The sequence below is a fragment of the Nyctereutes procyonoides genome, unplaced genomic scaffold, assembly GCF_905146905.1.
Source record: "Nyctereutes procyonoides isolate TBG_1078 unplaced genomic scaffold, NYPRO_anot_genome, whole genome shotgun sequence".
Lineage (NCBI taxonomy): Eukaryota > Metazoa > Chordata > Mammalia > Carnivora > Canidae > Nyctereutes > Nyctereutes procyonoides.
The window spans coordinates 3358366-3386198 of NW_026575117.1; the positions used below are offsets into that span (position 1 = coordinate 3358366).

Here is a 27833-nt window from a genome sequence, read left to right on the forward strand (position 1 = left end):
CTGGGAACTTTCATGAGCCTCCAAAGGTTTCCATCAAATCAGATTGCACTGCATCTTCCAGGATATTAGTACTTACTTCCTTGACCCGAAGGAGCCAGTTGCCGAGCCTGCTGCACCTAACTGACCTTCTGAGGCCGGGCAGCTCTCAGTGAGATCACTTTCACTCTGTCTCCCTTGTGGCAAAAATCTGTTTCTACTCAAACAGATGGTTTAGCTTTTGACTAATAAAAGCTAGAGATCAGCATCTATTTAAGCCAACAGAATTGGTTTGAAGTTCCTACTAACTGTTCAAAATCTGAATTATTTCTTTATTTTACACATACGAAGCTCCTCAGAATGGATTTTTCTTTGTACTGGAAAATCAAGGACCTTGTAGTGAGTCAGAGGATTGAACCATTTCACATAATCTCAAGTTTCTGGTTTTTTTGTTTTTGTTTTTTGAGGAACTACTTCACAAGCATAGGTTCAACTCTGTTCTCTCTTATGCAGTGATAACCAGCTGGAAACACTAGAGATCCTAACTCTCTGTGGAGTGCCACATAGTTCTTTCGGGACTTGCTGATAATTTCTTTGTTATTTAAAGATGTAGCTGATAACGGGTGATAGGGATATATGTGTCAAAACACTGCAATTCTGTTCACATTGGGGACTGCTCCTCCTCTTAGGCTTTTACAAGTAAAGGTTAAAGAGTCCTCAGAAATCTGTATCTTTCTGTGTCTACAATGTTGCAGTCGAAAATATGAACACAGATTGCTAGAGCTCTCACTTTGGGAATCTTGAGTAAGTCAGGCAAGAAATGCCTTTGAACTTAACCAAATATCCATAGAGATATTTTCTTCCATATTTATTACAGATTTTACAGAAACAATTGCATGCCTTAAACATAAGATTTAGATTAAATAATGAGACAAATGTGAACTGTAAAATAGTTCGCTGCTAGGAGCAGAGTTGTTAGGAAGACCATACAGTTAGCCTCTTTTGAAGATATCAAAACCCAATGTCCTTGTTTTCATTCTACTTACCATACAGGACAGAACCTTGTGGGAAATGTGATCCACTTGGTATCACTAGGGTATAGATTAGGACAAAGAAAGACTCATTAATAGTCATGTCATCAAGCCATAAAATATCAAGGTTAAAAGTATCTTTGGTACAGTCATCCATGCTAACTCCCTTCCAGGGTTAGGATTTTCTTCTGCCACACTGTCCGTCTGGCCGTCTGGACACCGTCTGTGGCCAACCACTTTAGATACAGTCCCCTCTGAGGATGAAGACTGCCTGCCTTAAATAGCACTGGCAATTTGTAAATTATTCCTCTTCTGTCTCTTTCATACTCTACCTATAAGTCAACGAGATTAGGTCTGAAAGTAATCTTTCTTCAGTATGACAGACCTCTAGCTACTTGTACTCTTTATATCCTCTGAGTCTTCATACACCAAGGCCTTCCAGTTTTCAGAAGCTATTCTTCTTGGGCCCTCCTCAACTCTGGTCTTTCTTTTCTAGATTGGTTCTGGTTTTCCCACCTCTTATGGAGGGCTATGAATAAGGAGCATAATGGAGTATCTCCAAATTCTGTGTAGTGTACTTTGAGTGATGACACCAAAGTGTTTTTCCCAGGTGGCTCCTTTCACGTATATTACTACCAAGCCATGTCTCTTCCATTTTGCTTCCTGATTCTGATGTTTGGACTGTTTTTATCCTGATGAACATCTTTTTGATGAAGTTTTTCTTAAATCCCTTACTCAAACATTCAGGGACAGCTTTCCTAAGCCCATGGAATAGATTAGGTGCCCCTCTCCCACATCCACTGCCTAGAATATTCTAGACTCCCTTATTTTTGTAGCATTTGTATTTATAGTCGGTAGCTTATTGTCTAACTTACCTTCTAAACTGTAGGTTCTTTAAAGTTAGGGACCCTGTTTGTTTAATTTTGTTGTTGTTGTTATTCCTAGTGCCTTATAAAAAAAATAAGTGCCTGACATACAGTAGGTGCTCAACAAAATGTGTTGAATTGAATTAAATGTATAAAGCCTCTAGGCAAGCTGGGCACTGTCATTTGTATCCAAGAGAACATGTAATCAATTAAATCCACACACACAGAGTGCAGCAAGGATGGATTAGAGGGTGTGATACTTTTCTAAAAGACAACAGTTAGAAAGTTATAATCATCTCCTCGAGAAATAGCAGTTTGAAACAAACACTGATGACTTCACAGTTTCTGGGTCTCAGGGATGTGGGAGCAGCTTAGTGGGGTGGGTCTGGCTCCAGGTCTCTTTGTGAGGTTGTAGTCAGGCTGTTGGTGGAGCTGAGGATTTGATTGGGGCCGAAGGATCTGTTCCCATACTCACTGTTGGCAGCAGCCTTCTGCTCCTCACCAGGAGGGCCTCTTCCTGGAGCTTCCCCCAGGGCAGCCGACCCATGAGGGCGGGAAAGTGAGCAAGTGAGAGAACTCCCTAGATAGAAGCCAGGCTTTTAACCCTAGTTGAGGAGGTGACATACCATCACTGCCCCCGCGTGCAGTAAAATACATAGATTGCACGTGGGCTGTTGTAGGAGGGGACTGCATGAGGGTGTGAGTACCAGGAGGGTGCAGGGTGGGGGTATTTTAGGGGCTGCTCGCCGTGCTGCCTGTGGCAGCGTACAGTACAGAGTACGTCTCAAAGTTGGAAATACTGTGATGATTTATGGAGACAGAAGGACAGAGTACTTCTCAGAGAAACTGTCCTGTTAGTCATTTCTTCCAGCTTCTTACTGCCTAGAGCACTTGCTTGACTGAAAGGTAGGACAGTAAGACCCCATTGTCAGTACTAAATAATGGTTAATTTGCCATCATTGCTCAGTTTTCTGAGCTTTGACAACCTGGTTGCATGTTTGTTTTATAGGGTAATGCAGTTGTGGCTCAGGTTTACAAATATCCATCACACACACTCTGCTACGTAACATGCAGGTTGCACAGGGACCCTAGGATATGATCTCTGCCCCCAGGGAGCTTATCTCACTGGCAAACAGGACATATGTAGATCAGAGAATCTCAGAGCTGGAAGGCAGCTTAGGGACAGTGCAACACAGCAGCCTCATGATACAGGTAAGAAAATAGGTTTGGGGAGGCAAACAGCTGATGAAACTGTGACCTGAAGCCCAGATCTTTATTCTCCAGGCACAGTGCTTACGTTAAATGTGAAAGGTAATGTTTTTTGGTTTTGGATTTTTGTTCTGTTTTTTTAGAGAGGAGAGGGAGGGAGAGAATCTTAAGCATGATCCACACCCAGTATGGAGCCAGATGTGGGACTCTATCTCAGGACCCTGGGATCATGACTGAGCCAGAATCCAGGGTCAGGCACATAACTGAGCCACCCAGGTGCCCCGAGAGGTAATGCTTTTTATACCACCAAGGATAGTCTTTGAAAACATAAACCAGAGAGCGGGACGTCCGGCTTGCGAGCGGGCTTCTTCATTTCGCGCGCGCGACAGAAAGGCGATTGAAAAATGGGTGATGTTGAGAAGGGCAAGAAGATTTTTGTTCAGAAGTGTGCGCAGTGCCATACTGTGGAAAAGGGAGGCAAGCACAAGACTGGGCCAAACCTCCACGGTTTATTTGGGCCGAAGACCGGTCAGGCCCCTGGATTTTCTTACACGGATGCCAACAAGAACAAAGGCATCACCTGGGGAGAGGAGACCCTGATGGAGTATTTGGAGAATCCCAAGAAGTACATCCCTGGAACAAAAATGATCTTCGCTGGCCTTAAGAAGACAGGGGAAAGAGCAGACTTAATAGCTTATCTCAAAAAAGCTACCAATGAGTAATAGTTGGCTATCGCCTTATTTATTACAAAACAAAAATGTCTCATGACTTTTTTTTTATGTGTACCATATTTAAATTGATCTCATTGACCAGAATTCAGATCATGAGTGGCTGATAGAAGGTTTCTCTTGGACAGTCCTGATTTAAATAAGATTGGCTTGTGGTTAAATGAATATCAGTTTTTTGAACTTTGATAGTAATTCTGGTTCAGCAAGTGCTCTCACTGTTTTCCCCTTCTAAAAAATATGATTGGAATTGATTAGAGATGTGTAGCTTTTCACAGAGATGGTAAATGCCACCTCTAAATTTATAGATTGGTTTTATATTTAGATTTATATAACGGGTTATATTAATATATTTAAATACTGAGGAAATCCCTTCACTCTCTCAGAACAGCAAGACTCAGCTGTGTTTCAAGTTGTGTTCCCTAGCCTGTTAAAGGCAATGGCTGAAGATAAGCTGGCAGTGTCCACTTTATCTTTTTGGTCTTAACTATGCCAATTTAATTAAAATTCTTTGCATCTAAAAAAAAAAAAGAAAACATAAACCATTTTTATATTTGAACCAGAATGACCTAGTTTTTGATGTGGGGAAAGGCATGTCTTGGAAGACATTTCTGTCTTTTGTGAGAAGAGCACCTCACTCTCTATGACTTTGAACTAAATTATAATACATTAGAGAATGCAAAATAATTAGCACTGCCACACACCGTACAGTTTTTTGAAGCAGGGACCACCCTGTCAATTAGATATTTACGTAGATTTCCCCATTTTAAAGTGATAAATGTCCAGGGTTAAGAAATGTAAAAGTTATGGTACAAAATTATGAGTAAAACAGTATGTAGATATGAGCTATTCTACCAGAATGAGAGAGTAAAAATAAAGAAAATTAAACATTTATGAGATTCACTAAATATACATTACAGTGTAAAATATTTTGGAGTTTTGTTGTTTTTTCCCCAAACAAAATGCTTTTTAACCATCCATTGCCTAAATTCCTAGTTTGCAAATTCAGGTTCAGTCACTCTTTTTGTGACTGAAACATTTTGGGGTTCTTTAACAAAGATAATCACATTAGTTCTCACAGAGTCTCCATGACATAATTTTATCCCAGTTTCACAGCTGAAGTCGTGAGAAAATTGAGGGAGCAATGACTGAACTTTCTGAAATCCTCAGTTTTCTCCGGCCCCAGCATTCCCTCCTAATGTGTCTTCAGCCCTTCCCTGACGCACATTTGTGACGAAGTGAAGACAGTAGGATTAAGTACCAGTTTATGCTACCGTAATTTCAGAGTAACAGCTACTGTGTTTATGTTCTGGTCATCTATCAGTATTTTAATGTTAAGCACATAATTTGGATGCTGGCCAACAAAAAAAGATGATGTATTTATATTCTTATAAGATAGACCTGTTCACCCACTAGTTCCCTGGAGTTTCCATGATAAACCAAAAGAATTTTTTTTTTTTTAACCAACTCTCTTAAAATATGAAGAAACAAATTGGGATCCCATAAGCTTCAGCTTCCTTGACTTCATAAATTTACCTCATTATGGCACTGTTTTATAAATTCATTCTATCCAAATATAGCAGGCATTGATTTCAAAGTTTGGCTGCTTTTTCCATAGCACTTAAATATACCTTTTTTTTTTTTTTCAACTCCGCACATTTCCCAGTAAATAAATGTTAATCATTTCCCTAAACTAGCCTGTCCCAGACCAATAGCTGAGTTCTACATTCAAAATAAAATATATCACTCAGTAACAGTCTGTCTTCTCACTAATGAATTTACTGTCAACAATCGTATAGATGTGACCATGTGCTTTCCCAGGAAAACAGGTCTGCAGTCAGATGAAGATAGCTGGGAAGTTCTATTAGGCTAAGGACTAGGCTAAAAGCATGAAAAATCTCCTGCCCCCTCTGCTGAGTTCTGTTAATCGTGCTCTGCTCACACATTCTAGCAGGTGCACTGCCCTGTTCATGCTACTTTTTCTTTCTCTTCCACAGAGCCTCGTGCAGCATACAGCGAATAAGTACTACCTTTGTACAAAACAGCCAATTCGAGTCCACCTTTACTAAGAACCTAGTAAATGTTAGATAACATTTCATGAGCTGATACACTATATAATATGAAAATTATAGGTAGGGGACGCCTGCATGCCTCAGTGGGTGAGCGTTTGCCTTTGGTTCAGGGTGTGGTCCTGGAGTCCCGGGATCGAGTTCTGCATCGGGCTCCCCGCAGGGAGCCTGCTTCTCCCTCTGCCTGTGTCTCTGCCTTCTCTCTCTCTCTCTCTCTCACTCTCTCTCTCTCTCTGTCTCTTGTGAATAAATACATAAAATCTTAAAAAGGAAAATTATAGGTGGACGTCTGCCTTAGGTAAGCTCACAATATAATAGAGCTTTTTATTTTTTTAGCTGCTTTTATCAGCTTTCTTTAGTTTCGAGCAACAGGCTATTTAAGCAGAATTTGGTAACTTAAGCAGAATTTCTAAGAAAGCCAGAGAGGTTTGTTAGGCAAAAACAGAGCTCCAAATTACCCCACAGAGCATGCCTCGTTGATAACACGGATTCCAAACTCTGCTTCCAGGGCCAATGTGATGGCTGATTCTTCACATGAGATACTTGTGCTACCAGGGCCACCATCCTCTCCAGAGGAGTTTTCGTGGCCATGACTTCTTTGTAATCTGGAGCCTGGTGCATCTAATTGTGCTCACACCCTAGTGACAGGAAAGTTTGAGAACTGTACCGGAAAAACCTATACCTTCTCTCTTCTATAATTTTCTCCTTTACTACTTACATAGAACACTCAGAACACTTCTGGTCACCAAATGTGTGTGTTAGGGTGGGGATGCCCCATGCCAAACAATTCTCTGTGACACCAGCTCAGTGTCCTATAATTTAACTGAATTCTGATACCGTCTTACCTAGAGATAGCATCAGATCTGAATTGAAGAGCTCTGTTCCACGAGGTTGCTCCCATCCCACTCCAAATGCCAATCATAAGTAGCAGGTCCCCAGGTTACCCATAACTTCTGTCTGAATTGGCTATAAATCAGGGGTTCTCCTGACCCCCTCCTCAGATTTGATTTATTTGCTAAAACAGCCCATAGAACGCAGGGAAACACTTATATTAACCAACCTGTTAAGGGATATGATTAAAGATACAAATGAATAGCTAGATGAAGAGACACCTAGGGCAAGGTCTGGGAGGGTCCCAAGTGCAGGAACTTCTGTTCCTGTGGAGTTGGGGTGTGTCATCCTCCAGGTGTCTGTATTTGTTTAACAACCTAGAAGCTCCGAGGTCCCCATACTGGGATTTTTGTGAAGGCTTCATCGTGTAGGCATGATCCATCATTAACTCTACTTCAACTCTTCCTCCTTCTCCAGAGAGTGGGGGTGGGGCTGAAAATTTCAGACTTCTGATCAGGGCTCAGTCTTTATGGTGACTGGCCCCCATCTAGGAGCCCAAGCTGATTGATAAAAGCAGCTAAAAGTCAAAAAAATAAAAAGCTCTATTCTATTGTGAGCTTACCCAAGGCAGAGGTCTACCTATAATTTTCCTTTTTTTTTTTTTTAAAAGATTTTATTTATTTATTCACTCAGAGAGAGGCAGACACAGGCAGAGGGAGAAGCAAACTCCCTGCGGGGAGCCAGAGTCACCTCATTAGAACCAAAGATACTCCTGACACCCAGGAAATTCCAAGGTTTCAAGAACTCTGTGCCAGGAACCAGGGCAGAGATCAATATATATTTCCTGTTATCTCACAGGTACTTGAACTTATATAGTGGGGAGGTCAGCCCTGTCTCATAAAATAGGAGATTCTCTAAACATAGGAATATGCTTAGTGGCCAAAACCTTCTATCAACAGCATTTTGAATAATCAGAGAATGTTAAATGTAAGAGTCGAGAGGAAGGGAACAAGCTGAGGAGGAATACCGTGAAGTTGGCCTTAATGTCACTAAAAGAAGCATTTTTTTTTTAACAACTTACTTTCCTAAACCATTTGCTAAAACTCAGATGATGGGAGGCGAGGTGATGGCTGATATTCTCAGAAGTTCATAAGGTCCTAAAGAATGTCTCCTCTGCCTGAGGCTCATTTGCTCTCTGCAAACGCAGGAACTGTCATCTCTTCAGAAAGGGTGAGCCTCAGCCTAGCATGCAGGAGGGCAGCCACATTTAGGATCCAAGCCCCCAGTTCTTGCCCTGCTCAGCCCTTAACCGGTTTTAGTATAGGTGCTGCCGAAGCAAGCACATCAGCCCTTAACCGGATGCGTGACCCGTAAGCAAGTAGTTCAGTTTGGTGCCCCCAGCCGCAGAGTGAGATGGTTGAGGTAGGTGATCCTTAGTCCCCTGTGAGCTCCAAAATTCTGTAACTCCTACGTGATAGGCTAATGACAGTTATTTTTACTTAAGTTGTTTGTATGTCTTAGAAGGCCAGTAAATCATGAGTTTATTTTTTTGATGACAATAAATTTCCATGAACTCAAAGAATTAAATCTCCACCTTCCACTGAGGTTTTTGGTGGTTTTTAAACAATGATATTTTCCCACACAGCTCTGTTTAGGCATTCAAGTTGCAACAAGGGAAATACTCATGGAATTTGTCATCATTATTTTTGGCTTCTATTTTTACAAGGGCCTTGTTAGTTTCCTAGTTTCAATAATCTATTTCTCAGGGTGCCTGGGTGGTGCAGTCAGTTAGATTCCGGCTCAGGTCATGATTTTAGGATCTCTTGATTCCAGCTCAGGTCATGATTTTAGGATCATGAGATCAAGGCCTGCCTTGGTTCCATGCTGAACATGGAGTCTCCTTGGGATTCATACTCTCTCTCTCTCCCCCCCCACTTCCCTTTCTCCCTCCCTGTCCCTCCCCCTGCCCTCAGTCTCTTGCCCTCTCTTTTTTTTTTTTTTGCCCTCTCTTTAAAAAAAAAGTTCTTTCTCAAATAGATTTTTTTAAAGATTCTATCTATCTATCTATCTATCTATCTATCTATCTATCTATCTATCTGAGAAAGAGACACAGGCAGAGACACAGGCAGAGGGAGAAGAAGGCTCCATGCAGGGAACCCGATGTGGGACTCGATCCTCAGTCTCCAGGATCAGGCCCTGGGCTGGAGGTGGCACTAAACCGCTGAGCCACCCGGGCTGCCCTTAAATAGATATTAAACCATAGCATGTCTTATTTAACATTTGAGGATTAAATTGTATTTATATTAATGAAGAGAATTTTACCATGTTTCTTTCAAAAATCGTTTTCTCTCACTGTGAAACACAAAGTTCTTCATAATTAATGTAAAGTAGAAAATTTTGGAAACTTTCTATATCCACTGATCAGCTAATGTCCTGTTCTGATTCAGCTGATGCAGTGATGGAAGTGGCTGCACCCTGTGCGTATGTAATGAACAACACGAATCGATAAATAAATGCCGAAGTGTCAGCCTCAGGAGTTACATGCTTCACATGCCCACCAGTTGGGTGCAGGGGTTCCATTTTCTCGATATCCTTGACAACACTTTTTTTTTCTTTTCTTTTGAGTATATCTACCCTACAGGTGTGAAGTGTGGTATGTCACTTATGGTTTTCATTTGTGTTTTACCCATGGGGATAATGTTGAGCATCTTTTTATGTGTGTTTATTGGCCACTTGCATATCATCTTTGGAGAACTACCTCATCAAATCATTTGTCCATTTTTCAGTTATTTTGTCTTTTTATTACTGGGTTGTAAGCATTCTTTATATATTCTAGATACAAGTCTCTTATCAGATATCTGATTTGCAAATATTTTTACTTATTCTGTGGGTTTGTCTTCTTACTTCCTTTAGCAAGCCTTATTCTTAGCTCTGGTTAAATTTTGGTTTCCTGAACTTCCTGCTAAACTTTCTAAGTGTCTCAAGCTGTGAAATAATCTGAAATTCTTTTAACAGAAAATAATAATTGTCACAGAAACCAACATTATTTGGCTTGTGCTGAGTGGCTTACAACTCTAAAATGTAGAATTCTTACTATTCCTCTTCTATGTAGGAAGAAACAGAGGCCTGAAGAGGTTGAGTTGCACCAAATCAAAAAGCAATAATAAATTGGAATGCCAGTACACACTATTTTCTTAACCAGTATTCATATTTTATTTTGTATCTTTATATTCCACTATCATGTTTTTTAAAACATTATTTTATGGCTTTATTTTTTATTCACTAACAATCCCTAGATTTTTCTGTAGCCCTGTTGGAACCTAGTCATTGACATCTTCTCTTAGAGCTCTACCACTTTGAAAGTGGATTTCTGAGTTTCTGACCAAATCTTTTCATTAACATAACCTTTTGGGTTTTTTCTTACTATTCCCTTTCAAACTAACTCTAATATTACTCAATGTGTAAAAAATATTATTAAGGTCAACATGTTGTTACAAAATAATTTTCAGGAATTTTAAATGTCTTTCAGCTGCTGTCAACAATTTAACTGGTTGACTTCTCCCTTAAAATATATCAGTAGCTCAATATATCAGTGATATACTGCTGTATAGTAAATTACTCAAGAGCTTTGTTGCTTAGAACCAACCATCTTTATTATTTCACAGCTCCTGTGGATCAGATCTTAGCTGGGTGCCTCTGGCTTCAGGTCTCTCATGAGGCTGCACTGAAGCCACCAGCTGGGGTTGCAGTCTCATTCTGAAAGCTCACATCGTCACTGTTAGGATTCAATTCCTTATGAGCTGGTGGACTGAGATTGGTGTTTTCTAACTAGCTGTTGGCCAGAGGCCTCCCTCAGTTCCTTGCCATACGAGCCTCTCCATAGGACAGCTCACAACATGGCATTTGGCATCTCAGAATGAGCGGACAGGAGAGTGCTCCAGATGGAAAACAGTCTCTTTGTAGCCTAATCTCAGACTCGATATCCCACCAACTTTTACCTATTTCAGTCATTAGAAGCAAATCATTAAATACAGCCCACAATCAATAGGATTGTACCAAGGGTATCAATACTGGATGCAGGGTCCACTGAGGGTGATGTTAGGGGCTGCCTGTGATAGTCAGTGAATCTGTTGTTCGGTCATGAAGTATCCAGAAGTTGTGTGTGCTTAGACAAAATACTATATGATTCCATCATGCAAACAAGTGATGATTTTATTTTCAGAAAATATATAAGAAGCTTTCTCCATCCTAAAATATATGTATATATAATATTTATAAGCATCTTAATTACAGGTACTTGCTATTAATTCACTTTATTGAGATAGCATAAGTCTGAGACACAATTAGAAATTTTTATGTGTAACTTCATTTTCTTTTCCTTGACTTAGAAAGAGGGACATTACTCAGTTTTAGTAACAGGAGACTTTGTTCAATGTAAAGATGATTTCAGTTTAAGCATGTTCAACATGCTAGAGAGTGTTTTTCTTCCTCTTAAATCGTATTGTAAACTTCAGTCCTAATTTGACAAAATAAGTAGTTCTGAATGGACTTTTAATAATTCATCTGTTCAACAAAGCTTATTGAGTTACTCTTATAACTCCTTACGAACGAGCTGTATCTGTAATTGAAATCCACGCTCCTAACTTTGGCTCCAAAGCTCAGTTGATCTCTGTGCATCTCTCTCCAACTTCATTTCCTGTATCATCACTGCCCTAGCTGCATTGCTCATTCCACTCCAGCCCACAGTTCTTGTTCTTCCTCGATCTGACTGCTTATTCATGCGTCAGGCCTTTCCATCTTTCTGGAAACCTAGATCACCACATGGCTCACTGCTTTGCTGGTTTTACTTCTCTGCTCCAGAGCACTGCCTATAGAGGCATCCCTTCAGCACTCTTCACAATGTAGTAAGAACCATCGAAGGCCAAGGACATGATAACAATGATGTTTGAGAAAGATTAATCAACTGGCATTAAACAAAATGACTTGCATGCAGATGAAGGTTGGATTTAACAAGGATGAGCAGAGACCACAGTTAAGAGTTTTCACACTCTTTGGGGTGTAAATTTGTAACAGTTTGACACGGAAGAAAGGTTAGGACTATGGATTCTTAAAGAGAACACAAGACACTACAGAAGATGGCAAATAAAACAGCCCAAACCACGTTGCTTTTTTTTTTTACCATTAAATAATAGACCTCATTTTTAAAAGGATCCTGTTTAGCTCTTTGCATACAGTCTTGTCCATTTTATTGCCTCAGCCTCAGAGACTTGTTCATGAGAAATGCATCCCTCATGAACCCAAATGTCATGTTGAAGGACAGTGGGATCTACATGGTTACTCTGTAATCATCTCCATTTATCACAGGGTACATAGCTCTCTGAGCTTAGATGGAAAACATTTACTTACCTGTTGTCCTGTTATGAGGAATGCATGGGGTCAGTCTTCCCTGAACTGGCAATCCAGTTATCATTGTGTTTTCAGTAAGATTACAAGCCATTCTTTCTACTTCTATACTTGTGTACAGAGTCCCATGGATTTTTCAGTTTCATGTTAAGCATTCATGGCTACAGAGGATGATTTTGGCTCGCTCCCCTGCCTGTCTCTATCTATAGCCTACCAAAAGCTCATGTATTCTTTTAGACCATTGTTATTGCAGTCATTCTGGTTCTTGGGTTTTCTGGAATATATATAAAGTTTCTTTGCACATAATTTTTTGTCACCCATCTGTGCCAAGGACATTTTAGAGACCGCAGAGATGTTATTGTGGGTAAGTAGGTCCTTTAACAGAGCTACTTCACAACCCAACCCCTGATAAAGTTGGATAAAAATAGTGCCAAAGAAGTAGCAGGAAATTCTTTATCAAGAATCAAAACCACTGATGTAGTAGGGGCTCTGTTAGAAGAAAGACGTACATGGATGGGTATGCTGTTACTCCCCAGACTCCTTCAGTCTATAGACATTTCCTAGTGGTGTTGGCAGAACTCCTGTTTGGTGCACCACGTATTTTCCCAAAGACTTTTTTAAAGGGAATATATGGCCAACACCCTCTGTGTAAAGTCCTATAACTCTCAGGAGTGTGGGTGCAACTGGAAGTTTTTTCCAAAGGAGTTATGATTTGGTGGTTTCTCTTCTAAGCTCCCTTCTAATTGTTCTTCCCCTTGTTCTTAAGCTCAGTGATTTTTTTTCTGTATTTTTCACATGCTTGTGGAAAGAATAAATATGTTTCCATGGTACTTAGCATGTTATAAATTGCAATGCATTGTTTTCCAGGCAATAAGCTCGTTTTACCACTGAGAGCATTAAACCCGTGTTCCTAGGGTAACCCATGTTTTCCAAGGGGCTGAGGAAGAGGCACACTGAACAATTTTCACGTTCCCTCCTCTATTCCTGGAGCATCATCCATTGTGCTAACCACTCCCAGTAAGTTCCTCCCAGAAATAACATTACTTCTCTCTCCTTACCCTCCTTCTAATTCGCCCTTTTTAATAGATAGAGTCTGGCTTTACAGAGAAATCTGATAATGTACTGCACTCAGTTGTGAAGCTCATCCTTAGCTCTGTGATTTGTTCACTGTCCTGCTTTGGTTTCTTCATAGCACTGTCCCTATGTGAAACTGTTTCCTTTCTTTTCTTTTCTTTTCTTTTCTTTTCTTTTCTTTTCTTTTCTTTTCTTTTCTTTTCTTTCTTCTTTTTTTTTTTTTTTGAAATGTTTTCATTCTCCTTTCTCCACCATATACAAATGCCGTGGGGGCAGAGTTTTTTGTTGATCTGTCTCTAGCTTCTATGATAGTGCCTGTGATGTGTCAGGTGTTTAATATTTACTGGAGGTTCTGGAGGTTTGATCACTTCTTCATATTTCACCGTGGTCTATAAATACCCGCTACTCTGCTAGAACAAAGAGATCCAGCAGCATGGAGCTGCTGAAGCAGGAGTTCATGGAATGATGCATATGCAGAAGAGAGGTGGGAGACTTTCTTTTGTACTCTGCCATCCAAATGTTGGACCCAAGCAGTCTAGGGTATGCAAGTTCAAAGATCCCCTCTCACCTCTCCAGTGTCATATTCGCACTTTCCGTCTCACACTTTATACTTCAGCACCTTGCACAGAACGTTGCCTCATGACTTCATGTATTTACTAATGCTTATCCCTCTCCAGAATTTCCCCCACCTCAGACTAGGCTGAAGAAGCCTTCAGAGTCCAGCTCAAGTGTCACCTCCTTAAGAAAGCCTTCCTTGTCATCTCTTCACCGACCCCCACCCCCCACTCCCCGCAAGGGAAGGCCCCTTTCTCTTTGTTCTCACCACACACCACACCATACACACACCCGTATCACACTTAGGCTGATGTTTTATCTGTTTACGTAGCTGTCTCCTGCACTGAGTGGCAGATGCCTTGATCAGGGGCCAGGTCTTACTCATCTCTGTTTCTCCAGCACCCAGCACAGTGCCCAACACATAACAGCTACTAAGTAAATATTTATGTAATTGAATCATATTGATCCTATGAACAGACTCCCACTGGGAGAACATCTGCCCTGCCTTATTTATCTGAGAAAAGCCCTTGTTTATTATAGTCTATTAATTGAGAGCTGCTGTGCTATACATACTAAGTTGGGTATTTTAGTTCCTGCTTAGAAAATAAAGGTTAAATTGAGCATATTCATAGCTCTGTTAAGATTACATAGTGGCTGTTAGTGCAAAAACATAGGTACACTGTACAATTGTTTGGGGTTTGTGATGCCCAGCTGTAGTCTAGGGTAGCTTTCTGTGTTTGGTGTTATTTTGATGAGATGAGCTAATAGTGTAAAAGTAACAAGTCACTATTGCTCTGTGGAAGACGTTGAATGGCAGGCCTTCTCTGCTTTAAAGTCTTGCTTTAAAAAAAAAAGAAAATCCCAAGAAAGGTAGATTCTTTTAAGAAAGTGTGTGGCCTGCATTTTCTAAGTCCTAAACCAACCCAGTTTTCAGCCCTCAGCCTGGTTCTCACAGAGATTAGCGGTGACCTATATGCACTACGTGGTGGTCCCAGTTGTTTTATTCAGGGAGGACCCCAAGATTTTCATTGAAGAAGCCCAGAAAGAAGAGATGCCACCGGTTCTGGTAAGAAGCCCTAAGTTATAAGAGGCCAGTTGGGATAACTTATCCTAGAAATGAAAGAGAGAGAGGAAACCTGCCAGATTTTCTAGTGCTTTCTTAGCACTAAAAAAGGACTTAAAAAAAGTCTTAATATCCGCCAAGTCTTCCTTTCTGGAACCCTTTCTACTGGGTGATAGAGAGCTGCTGCTCCAGAATCTGTTTGCCTTTCCTTGCCTTTGCATACACTAACTCAAACTCAGAAGACTGGATAATGTTTTCAAGATAAACAGATTAAATCCCACATTGTTTCCAGTGCAACAGCTTCCTCTGGATTCTTTCACTGTCTCCTTAATGTAAGTCTCGGTCACACTTGTATTAACAGTTGAAACAGCCTGCAGTGAATCTTGTCGGTGCGGTGGTGTCACAAGCATTAACTCCTCCACCCTCACATCGCCCCAGGAAATGGCAGCCACTGTCCCCTCCATCCAGGGGGGAGATGGAGAAGGCAGGACTAGGAATCCGTGGAGGGTTAAGGCTAGAGCTCAGGATCGCTGATTCCCAGGCCCTTCTGTGCTCTGGACCTTCTTGTTCTTACTCCCTGAGAGGCGTATGTTGCGTGTTATGTCAGGTGCTTGACATAAGTTTGACCCTCACAGCCACGCTGCAGGTTAGGTATGACTACTTTCACTGCTGAAATTAAAAAAGCTCACGGCTAGCTACTCAGCAGAGAGGCAGGCCTCCAGACCCTGGTCCGTGATTCCAAAGCCTGGCACCTCTGTGCCACCCCAGCTCCACACAGTAACAGTGAGTTACATTTGCTGTCACTTGATAGCCTGGACATCCTCCACAGACATCATCACATTTCATCCTGAAGAACTTTGAAGAGATGAGTGGTTATCACCCCCTTTGCAATAAACAAGCAGGAGACTAAAATGCTCTCATAAAATTCTGCCGATTCAGGATACTCTTACTTGGACGCCCCAGTTGCATCTCCTTTAAGGAGAGTAAAGGCCCAAATCTTGTGTGACCCGTGTGGGTCCTGGTCCCCTGGTCCCATCTCTGGCCTCTTCTTCCCTCCCTCCCTCCCTCCCTCCCTCTGCACAGTCACACCAGCCTCCTTGACGTTCCCCAGGCCCCTGCAGGACTGACCATCCCTCGGTTCTGTTAGGTCTTGATGAAAAAGTTACCTTCTCGCCAAAAATCGTCTAGAACTAATCAGTCGTCCCCAGAGCACTCTTTCCAAAATTCCAGTCTAGCCCCCAGCATCTCCTCTGCCTCTTCCATGCTTTAGTTTTGTTCCAGGTCTTCGTCATTTTTAAGCTTCTGGTTATTTCTCTTGTCATCTGCCTCCCCCTGCCCCCCAGAAGGAACTGGTGGGAAGAAATGCTTGGGTCTGTTTTAGTCACTTCTCGAGGACAGAACGAGCTTGGCATGTCGTAGGCAGTTGGTAAATATTTGATGAATGAAGACAAGTTAAAAAAGGAGAGATCTTTTTCTTTTCTTTCTTTTCTTCTTTTTTTTTTTTCCAAGGCAAATTTTTTCCCTGGAAAATGACATGACCTCGAAGTGTCTGAGCTTAAACTGACACTGGTCTTCTGATCCACAGTCCATGTTTTTACAGTTTTGAGCCTAGCTGGGCCAAAATCAAGGAAAAGTTATAAGTAGTGTTACAAATAAAACCAAGTTAATTATGAACACTTTTTATGTAATATGAACTTTTTAAACAGTTGTTTCATTGGTTGCTCTAGGCCAGCCTTCCTTTGGCCCGTGGTCTGTCTCTAAGCAGCAGGAATAGCGAAGTCACAGAACTCCACTCCAAACAAATGTAGGTGTCTCTGGGCCTTCTGTTTCTGAGCCTCTAAAATGAGGAGCTACATCATTTCAGAGTCCCATGCAGCTCTAGCTTATCTTGAAGCAATCAGAGAATGGACGGAATACCACTTTCCTTGTAATTTGCTCAGTTCTATGTGTACAGGACCCACAGTTTGTTCTGGGGACAAACTATGCGTGTGCATTCCTGCAACTCCTCTCTTCTCGTAGATTATCCATGCACGTGTGTTTGGTTTCCTTATGTTTGTGCAAAATGTAGGCTTTTCATCTTACCATGTTATATCGCGGATCATCTTGTGCAGTCTTGGCTGCAGGAAGACTGTGCCTGCTGCCTCCTCAGAGTTGCCCAAGGGGCAAACAAACCAGAAGGCCAGGCCATGCAAAGCCAGGGAACTATCAGGGACGGTGACACATGGGTCAGGAAAGGAAGTATTGTCTACGGCAGGCAGCCCCGTGCCCCACCATTCTGAATTAAGGACATGCACACAGGCTATCAGATAGAAAAAGAAGCTCAATGAATCAGGCCAGTGCTTGTCAACCTGTGTATAGCAGTTTCGGCAGAGCGTTAAATACAGTGGTTAGCACTGTATCTCAGCCTCGTGCATTTCCCTGTTAGAAATTCCCTCTACAGAGAGCAAAGTAGTTATGTGGGGGCACCTGGCTGGTTCAGTCGAAGGAGCATGCAGCTGTTGATCTCAGGGTCATGAACTCGAGCCCTATGTTGGGTAGAGATTACTTAAGTAAGGCTTTTTTTAAAAAAAGATGGAGTTATTTGGAGGTAGTATTTACATATCCTTAAGAGCAGGAGGCAGCCTTCCAAGCTCCTTCACAAATACAGCCATTAAATCCACAATTTGAATAAGGCTTGTGAGCCCCATTCCTGTTGCGCTGCTACGTGGCGGCTCATGACAAAGGGAACCCGCGTGCCATGGCAGGATAGATAGAATAAGGAAGATAAAACTTGAGAAAGTAAGACTGACAGGTTAATTACTGAACTTGGGATTTGGTCAGTAACTCAACCAAAACTTTGATTTAAAGACAAAATAAAACAGCATCTTCAGCCACCTTCCTCTTACCCGTTTCCATTCTTCTCCCTGAGGACTTTGGTACCTGCACGTGCAGAAAGGCCGCTCTGGGCATTTCTTTGCTTGAACTGAAGTGTCTTTAATTTACTACCGCCGTTACTCCTGTCACTGTACCCGTCAGTGTTTGAATTGTACAAATAAGTCTTGCCATTTCCAAAACACCGTCTATATTTATTACTGAGACTTTGTGCAGAGAAATTACAATCGTCCTTCACAACACAGCCACAGACAGGGCCCTGCTAACAAACTCACCTTTTGTTAACATCCGTTCTTCACAGGCGCATAGTTGTGTTGCCCTGTAGTTTTTCATAGCCTGTTTTCTGAATTGTGTTTCTCATCCCCCTTTCCCCCTGCCAGCTTGATTGTGAACTACTTAAAGCTAGACGCTATGATGAGATCACTTGGTGCATGCTCGTTCTCTGAATGGTCACAGCGAATTGGGAACCAGCGCTGGTTGGTTGGACATCAACGCTGAAAGCAGCACACACACAGCACCACCACCATCACCCTCCCTCCTCCCACCCCAGTAATTCCCAGGGCCCCCTGAGGCCTCAGCCTCTTGCTTTTTTGAGCACATTTCCTGGGTCTCCCACCCAAAGGTACAGAAGGTGCTACAGGGTGTCTGCCTCCGGACCTGCAGCTTTCACCATGCAGGAAGTAAATGTGAGGAGGAGTCTGGAGAAGAACCTCATTCATTTTATCCCCGATGTTAACACTGCTAGGAGACAACTGTGGACCCTCTAAAAAGAGGATGTTTTTTGCTGTATCAGTGACACCTATTAGGAATCATTCCATGAGAGAGCATGAGAAATTCTCTGGAGTTCAAAATATCAAAATGACATCCTTGATAAAAAAATCTTATGATTTTGAGCATCCTAGTTGAAACCAGGAATCTCTGGGAATTTGCCCTTGAAGCTATTCTCAGAGCATGTGTTACATACATTCCACAAGGGCCTTGGGGGATGGAGCATGCTTAGGTTTTCATTTCCAGCACTCTTTGTCATCTTCACAGCTGAGGGGAACACTGGAATGTGACACTTACTCAGTTATGCCCATTTTTCATTCAGCATTTGTCACTTTCAGTGTGGCAGCTCTTGTATTTAAAAAACAAACTCCTTCTTTGATTTTGTGAGGTCACTTTGTAAACCAAATGAGAGCAAGACACTTTCCCCTGGGTTTTTTTCCTTCCCTCTCTGTTCCTGCTTGCTCCTGAGCACATTGATGACATTTGTTGATCAGAGCACTTTAGGGTTAATTCATCTTTAAATTTTCCAAAATGCTACTTGGCTTCTTGCCTACAGAGCCACAGTACCAGGATTGGTTCAGGAGTTTTGTAAACATGAGTGCTGTTATTTTCCCAAAGAATAGAAGCAGAAAGAGAAAATGGCTTCCCTGCTAAAAAGAAAAGTTGATTTTTGTGGCTCAGAAGATAGTGGTATGACCACAGCAAGCAATGGCTTGCCTGTGTCCCACTTCATAATAATTCAAAATCATGATAAATTCTTGGAAAGAGTGCATTTGTTGTAAGATTCCTAAGCGGTGCTGTTCGTGGATGTGTGCAGTAGTGTGTCCGCATTCACTGAACCGAAGAATCACCTGATGTGTAGAGTCATATATTCCGAATTACTTTGTGTTATGGAGATCAAAAATATTCCATGGTCGCTAAGCCATTTCTTTTGAGTATCTGAAGAAGGGCAACAGCCAGTACATTCCTAATTTGTTTGGTTTGGGATGTCCGTTCACAGCAGAGGAGAGAGCCTTAACTGTTGGTGGTGGTGACCTTACTAGCTCCTCAGCCACACATCCCTCCAGTACTTCTTCTCTAGATAATGTAGGGATCCTCACTCACCCCTTTGTTAGACAACTTTTCTAGATTGATTTTTAAAACTAGCAAAATGGAAAATCCGTTCTTCTATCTTTTCTAAAATCTATTCTGATTACTCTATCTACACTGCAATTGTCCAAGTGAGCTTCAGCTGTTTACAGGAAGATCTGAACGAGGCAATAAGCAGTGATTTTTTTTCTGTGACTCTATTTCCTATCAGTGGTATCTGCATTCATCTTTCACTAAGACTTTTTAAAAATCCTACTTGTTATCAAAGAACTTGGTATCTATGACATAATTTTTTTTTAATTTTCAAAGAAGTAAAATCTTAAATGACTCAACACCCAGATTTCAGCTAAGAATGAGATTTAAGAATTAGCAGTCTCAGAATCTCAATATATATATATTTGGCCTTGCCTGCTGTCAGTGAAACTTGCCCACAAGCTGTGTTGCGTGTTACAAAGCTTTAATGGGGCAAAAAACTGTTTATAAATCCAGACACCTTTATGAAGACCTGTTTCCTTGGTTTCCCTTATGTAAGCCTTCAGAACTATCAGTTATAATTAACTGAGAGAAGTAAACACAGGAGTGTTCTCAAATGCCTAGACTTTTCTGAATGTTATGTGATTGAAAAGGAGCCAAGCTTAATGCAGACTGAGAACTTCTGACATTTCAGTGGAGAAAATGACACCCAGACTGGCAAATGATGTTCTGGACACTTACTTGTGAGCTTGATGTCCACCTCTCCTACCTCTATTCCTGCCCCCCGGCCTTTTTTTTTTTTTTTTTTTTTTTGAGGAGGGAGGAAGTAGGAATCCTCTACTTAATCCAGATCTGTAGTACTAGATTCCACTGATGAATAAAAAGTATGCTAGGGTTTTTAATAGGCTGGGAGTTGTTTGGTAATATGAGGCCTCGTTATCCTTTTTTTTTTAATTTATTTATTTATTTATTTTTTAATTTTTATTTATTTATGATAGTCACAGAGAGAGAGAGAGGCAGAGACACAGGCAGAGGGAGAAGCAGGCTCCCTGCACCGGAAGCCCGATGTGGGATTCAATCCCGGGTCTCCAGGATCGCGCCCTGGGCCAAAGGCAGGCGCCAAACCGCTGCGCCACCCAGGGATCCCTAATTTATTTATTCATGAGAGACAGAGAGACAGACAGAGAGAGAGAGGCAGAGACACAGGCAGAGGAAGAAGCAGGCTCGATGCAGGGAGCCTGACGTGGGACTCAATCCCAGGTCTCCAGGATCAGGCCCTGGACTGAAGGCGGCACTAAACCGCTGAGCCACCCGGGCTGCCCGGCCTTGTTATCCTTTTAAGGTTCATTTATGCTCTAAAATTCATACTCATTGATTCCCTTTAGAACCTGAATCTGACCAACACAATGGGCAGAGCATTATTGTAGAGAATAATATTGCAGAAAAAGCTATTTTAATGCTCTGAGAAGAACATGTAATTTCCACACATTGATTTGAAGTGCAACTTCAGAGCCATGGTTTTTTAGAGGAGAGAGTGCCTTCTGACCCAGTAGCAGTAATGGTAGAGGTTTGGTCCTTAATCTGCCTATAGGATCATTGATCCAGGTCTCAGGTCTGGCTCCCTTGGCTTTCATAATGAATTTTAACCCCAACCCAATCTTTGAATGGGTCCCATACCTGAAGTTCACTCATTTTCAGTTTTTGGGACAGTAATTGAAATTACATAATCAGATGTCAGTTTGGTAGTTCAGGAACTCAGTTTGAAGAAATGAGTAATAATTTTGTTAATCATATCCTTTGTAATCTTTCAAGAGAGTTGTCTGAGAGCAATGAAGCAGAACTCTTCTATGATCTCATGAAATAGCCACTCACATTTGTGGGCAGCATTCTCAGGGGAACAGTAGGCACATCCACAGAAAAGCAAACCTCATGCCATTAGGTCTCCGAACAATTATGAGATCGACCAGATTTCCTGAAATTATCTTAGGAAATTATCAAAAGCTCTAGAGGAGCTGAACTTGAGAAAAAGTAGGAACTTGACCATAAATATAGCTTAGATCTCTGTAGTGGAGGCCCCAAAATCTCCTGGGCATTGATTTCATCTGGTCACCTTTAAAAGTCATTGTTACTGTCCGTCAACTGTGTTTCAGTAATAATAATTTTTAAAATTAGAGTCATTGTTGATTGTGGTGAGGAATTCATTATATAAACTAGAGGTTGAAGAGAAGTGACTTTGGCTGTGCTTCAGAAACAGGTCTTAACAGGACTATTTTTGTATTTGAGGATGCTAGAAATCCTTTGCTGCTAGTACCCCGTCTGGAGCCACTCCGGGATGGCACTTTTCTCAGGTTGGAGCCAAAAATGGTAGACCTTTCAGAAAGCACAGTATTACCTGACGACATAACTAGCAAGTATGAGAGGACAGCCTTTTAACACTAAGGTCATTTTCTGTACTTTTCATTGTTTACTGGGAGCCAGGCACTATACTAGCCCGGGCCATGAGTGGTGGTGACCGAGACAGACAGACATCCTTCCCGACTTTCTGGAGTCGACGATCTAGCGAGGAAGACCTCCATCATTAACAAGTAAACATGTCAGTGCTTATTATATGCATAACAAGTGTTTTGAAGGAAAAGGACTAACATGATGTGGGGATGCTACTTGACTTCTGGTGTTAAGACCTTTCTGAGGAAATTCACTTGTTTGATATTTTATCAATATATTTTTTTTCTTTTTCTTTTTTTTTTAAGATTTTATTTATTTATTCATAGAGACAGAGAAAGAGAGGCAGAGACACAAGCAGGCATCATACAGAGAGCCTGAGATGGGACTCGATCCAGGGTCTCCAGGATCACGCCCTGGGCTGCAGGCGGCGCTAAACCGCTGCGCCACCGGGGCTGCCCTCAATATATTTTCTTATTGAAGGTTAACTGGCATATGCTATCCTATTAGTTTCGTACATCATAGTGATTTGATATTTTTATACGTTACAAAATGACCTGCACAGTTACTGCAATATTATTGGCTATATTCCTTATGCTGTACATTACATCTGGATTTATGTAATACTGTAAGTTTGTAGCAGCTCTTAACCCCTTCACCTATTTTGCCTGACCAACCCCCATCCCTCTCCCTTCTGTTAACCAACAGTTACAGTTTGTTTCATATTATCAGTGAGTCTGTTTCTATTTTGTTCTTTCTGTTCATTTCTTTTGTTTTTAAGATTCCGTGTATAAGTGAAATCACACAGTATTTGTCTTTCTCTGTCCTCACTAAACACAGTACCCTCAAGTATCATCCATGTTACAGATGACAACATGGCTGCCATCTTCTTTTTTACGGCTGGATAATACTTCATTATATATAAGTACCACATTTTCATTATCCATTCATCTATAGATGGACACTTAGGTTGCTTCCATATCTTGGCTATTGAAAATAATGCTACATTGGAACACGGTGGTACATACATCTCTTTAGATTGGTGTTTTTGTTTTCTTCAAATACTCAAAAGTGGAATTGTTGGATCATATGGTAGTTCTAATTTTAATTTTTTGGGAACCTCCACACTGTTCTCCATGGTGGCTATACCAGTTTAGATCCCCTCAACAATGAACGAAGGTTCCCTGAGGGGAGGCCTCAGTCTCACAACTCTGAGATTGTGACGTGAGCCAAATCAAGAGTGGGACACTCGGGGATCCCTGGGTGGCACAGCGGTTTGGTGCCTGCCTTTGGCCCAGGGCGCGATCCTGGAGACCCGGGATCGAGTCCCACGTCGGGCTTCCGGTGCATGGAGCCTGCTTCTCCCTCTGCCTGTGTCTCTGCCTCTCTTCTCTTTCTCTCTCTGTGACTATCATAAATAAATTAAAAAATAAAAATAAAAAGAGTGGGACACTCAACTGACTAAGCCACCCAGGTGCCCCTCTCTATATATATCTATTAAGTCCATCTGGTCTAATGTGTCACTTAAGGCCAATGACTTTTTATTGATTTTCTGTTTGGATGATCTGTTGAAGTAAGTGGGGTATTAAAGTTACCTACTAGGTAAATAAAATCTTTAAAAAGGAGGGAGTGTGCATCTGGGTGGCTCAATGGTTGGGTTGTGATCCTGGGGTCCTGGGAACATATCCTGCATCAGGCTCCTCGCAGGGAGCCTGCTTCTCCCTCTGCCTATGCCTGTCTGTCTGTCTGTCTCTCTCTCTGTGTCTCTCATGAATAAATAAATAAAATCTTTAAAAATAAATAAAGTTCCCTACTAAGGGTGCCTGGATGGCTCAATCAATTGAGTGTTCAACTCTCAATTTAGCTCGGGTTGTGGTCTTAGGGTGGTGAAATCGAGCTCCACATCGGGCTCTCAAGTTCAGCTTAGAGTCTGCTTATCCCTCCTTCTCCCCCCTGTCCCTCCCTCCACTCACATGCTGTCTCTCAAAAATAAATAAAATCTTTTAATAAAGTCCCCCTACTACTATTGTATTACTGTCAATTTCTCCCTTTAGGTTAGTTAATATTTGCTTTACATATTTTGATGCTCTTGTTTTGGGTGCATAAGCAGTTAGAAATGTTATACCCTTCTTGGATTGACTTATTTTGCAATACTTTTTTTTTTTTTTTTTTTTTTTTGCCTTATGTTAGAATCTTTGTTTTAAAGTCTGTTTCATCTGTGTATTACTGCTCCAGGTTTTTTTTTTTTTTTCTATTATCTTTCTCCATCCCTTCACTATCTGTGTGTGTCTTTAGATTGGAAGTGAGTTTCTTTCAGTCAGCAGATAGATGGGTCTTGGGTTTTTTTAAATCCATTTAGTCACCTTACATCTTTTGATTGGAGCATTTAGTCCACTTTCATTTTAAAGTAATTATTGAGAAGTACATACTATTACTATTACCATTTTGTTGCTTTTATAGTTTTTCTGTTATTTTCTTCTTCCCCTGGGCTTTTCCCTTGTTGGTTGGTGGTTTTCTTTAGTGTTATATTTGGGTCCTTTTCTCTTTTTTTCTGTGTATTGTAGATTTTTGGTTTGTGTTCCCCTTATGGTTTCTGTATATCAACCTACACATACATAGCAGTCTGTTATAAGCTGATAGTCACTTAAGTTTGAACTCCTTGAGAAAGCACTACATTTTTACTCTCCCCTCCCCCACATTTTGTTTTTGATGTCAGTTTTTGCATATTTTTGTTTTGTATATACTTTAGCCACTTAACTGTAGTTACAGTGATTTTCATACTTTTGTCTTTTAGCCTTCAGAGTAGCTTTTTAAGTGGCTGATCCACTGCCTTTACTATATATTTGCTTTGACAAATGAGATCTTTTTCTTTCATATATTTTCTTATTTCTAGTTTTGGCCTTTTCTGCTTAAAGAAGACCGTTTACCATTTCTTATAAAGTTGCCTTAGAAGTGATGAACTCCTTTAGTTTTTGCTTGTCTGGGAAATTATCTATCCTTCAATTCTAAATGATAGCCTTGCTGGTTAGAGTATTCTTGGCTGTAAGTTTTTCCTTTTCAGCACCTTAAATATATGCTGCCGTTCTCTTCTGGCCTGCAGGGTCTCTGCTGACAAATCAGCTGGTAGTTATGGTGGTTTCCTTGTATCTGTTTTTCTCTTGCTGCCTTAAGACTTTCTCTTTAACTTTTGCCATTTTATTATAATATGTCTTAGTGTGGATCTGTGGTTCATCATGTTCTGGATTCTCTCTGCTTCCTGGACCTCGATGTGTGTTTCCTTCTCCAGGTTAGGGGAGTTTTCAACCGTTATTTCTTCAGGCCCTGGCTCTTTCTTCCTGTGGGACCCCTATGAGATGAGTGTTCGTGTGCTTAATGTTGTCCTACAAGTCCCTTAAACTATTCTTTCTTAAGCTTTTTTCTTTTTATTGTTCTGGTTGGGTGATTTCTACTATTCTCTCTTCCAGATCATTGATGCATTCTTCTCTTTCATCTAATCTGCTATTGATTCTATTGTATTTCATTTCAGATACTGTATTCTTCAGCTCTGATCGGTTTTGTCTTATATTTTCTGACTCTTTGTTAAAGTTCTGTGTTCCTCCATTCTTCTTCCAAGTTTGGTGAGCATCTTTACAGCCATTACTTTGAATTCTTTTGTTAGGTAAATTACTTATTCTCCATTTTTATTAGGGCTTTTTTCCTGGCATTTTGTGTTATCCTTTCATTTGGAATGTATTCCTCTGTCTCCTCATTTTGCTTGACTTTGTGTATGTTTCTAAGAATTAGGCAGAGCAGCTACCTCTCCTGGTCTTAAAGGAGTGGCCTTGTATGGGAGTGTCCTTGTATGATATGCCTAGCAGCTTTGGCAGACCAGCCTATGCCGGAGCAGGCATGGGCTAGAGTGTCCCAGAACACTACATGCTGGGATCACCTTGGTGGGATGACCAGTCCTGAAGTGGAGGTATGAGCTAAGGAGTCCCAGAGGACTCTGCTGAGGCCACCCTGGTAGGACAGCTGGAGCTGATGTGAGCTGAGACCTGGGGGTAGGGGGACCCCTGGCATGCTGGGTTGGGGTCACCTTGGCATCTGGCTGGAGTTGAGGGGCTAGGGGTCTTGGGTGCTCCATTTTGGGGCCATTTTTGGCAGAGCAGCTGAATCAGGTATAGCCAGACATCCCCAGGGGTGCCATGCTGGGGTCACCTGAGGGGATGGACAGCTGGAGCTGGTGTGATCCTAGGGCATACTAGGGTGACCCTAGCAAGTTGGCTGGAGTGCCTGATCCTATTCCCACCTGAGCTATTATGATTTGATGGCGGTACATTGAAAATGGCACTGGCTGCACCTCTAACCCCAGAGAGAGTTCAGCAGCTTCCTACCCTTTTGGTAGATACTGTAGAGTTAGTGAATGGATTTTTTTCACTTATAGTCCAGTTGCCCTTTAAACTGCTCTTTTTTCACTGTGTCCTAAGGTGGCCAATCTGCATGGGGGCCCTTCAGTGATATCCCTTCCTACTGCAGGTCACTGTGCCAGGGGTGAGGTTCCCATCATTGCCACATCTCCCTCTCCCACCCTCTCTTTGTGTTCCTTCTGTTGTTTATGGTGCAGAAGCTGCTCTGTCAACCCTCAGTGCTTCCTTAGGAGGAACTGCTCTCTATGTAGATGACGACACAGCCTGTCCATGGGTGGAGGTTGAGATCAGATTCTTCATGTGCCACCACCTTGGACTGCCGATACTTCACATGTTTTAGATACTTTAAATTCTGCTTTGCAACAGGCCAGTAAACTATGTAAGTGAAGAAACTCCATTTTCTTCTGTAGTTCCTCACAGTTCAAAGCACTCAGTAAATGTTGACTGATAGTTTTATGACCCATCGTGTGTCCATTTTCCTTTAGAAAATATTGCCTAGGTCTAATTGGGTACAGAAACTGGGATCTGCTGTTTATGAGTCTGTAACAGTGCCTGGCTTGTAGTCAGTGCTCAAATACTGGGGAAGGAAGGAAGGTGGGTAGGTTGGTTGGTTACAAATTGAGTTTGGTTCTCAGTTAAAGATACTCTCAGTGATCTGATGAAATCACAGACCTTCCCTTTTCTCTTCATGCTCTTCTTTCTTGACACATGTGTTTCTGTGTTTCCATAATTCTTTCCCCAAGAGTGATTCCATTTGGTCTCAGGATGCCATCTGTCCTTTGTCTGCAAACAACTCCCCAAATTGCAGTTCTAACCCTGTTTTCTCCTGCCAGTCGGTCCTCACCCCTGTTGCCATCACTTGCTGCTCTTCTCCACCAAATGTCTTCCTCGAATCTTAGATATGCATGCATGTGACTCTCCCCTTGATGGCTGCATGGCTCATCCCTCACCTCCTGAGGTCTTTGAGATCACCTTCTAGGAGAGGTACCCTGGGTGCTGCATCTAAACCTGCATCCCCCTCTCCACCTCCCCGCCTACCCTAACCACCTTCCATGCTTTTGTTTTCCTCCATAGCACTTATTTAGCATTCTTTCTGCTTATTTTCTGTTTCCATCTTCTCTCTCATTTTATAAGAATTAAGCTGTTTTGTTCACTACCCTATCTTCAGTACCTGGCACATGGTAAAAATTCATAAATGTTTGTTGAATTAACAAACATAACGTTCAGGCATCATATGTTATAGTGCCTATGTTGTATTAATTATAAGAGGTACTGGAGAAGTCAGGTGCTTGCACTGATGCAGACTATCACTGAGTGCAACAGCTAGAAATGCAGACCGATACTAGTAGTATATTGTGGTGCTGACCCAAATACCAAGAGTGTTTTTGCCACAGGTGATGTGATTTTCTGAAGTGAATAGTTCTTGAGTTTAGAAAGAAGTAATATTCCCAGCATAGTGGAATAGTTCTAAGAAAGTATTCT

General features: G+C 41.5%; 2 protein-coding genes across 3 annotated transcripts in view; both read left to right on the top strand.

Moving 5' to 3' along the window:
- ATF6 (activating transcription factor 6) overlaps window positions 1–27833 on the top strand; it is a 200652-nt gene that overhangs the window by 158530 nt on the left and 14289 nt on the right. The window contains exon 16 of one of the 2 annotated variants that reach the window (XM_055334089.1): window positions 3226–3374. The exons of the other annotated variant lie outside the window; for it this stretch is intronic. Coding sequence (XP_055190064.1) covers window positions 3226–3374 — 149 coding nt within the window. Of the gene's footprint in view, window positions 1–3225; window positions 3375–27833 lie in introns of those variants that run through there. 2 annotated transcript variants of the gene reach the window in all.
- Window positions 3487–3971, top strand: LOC129515281 (cytochrome c-like). The gene has a single exon (XM_055334091.1). The coding sequence runs from the start codon at window positions 3487–3489 to the stop codon at window positions 3802–3804; it is 318 nt and encodes a 105-aa protein (XP_055190066.1). The 3' UTR covers window positions 3805–3971.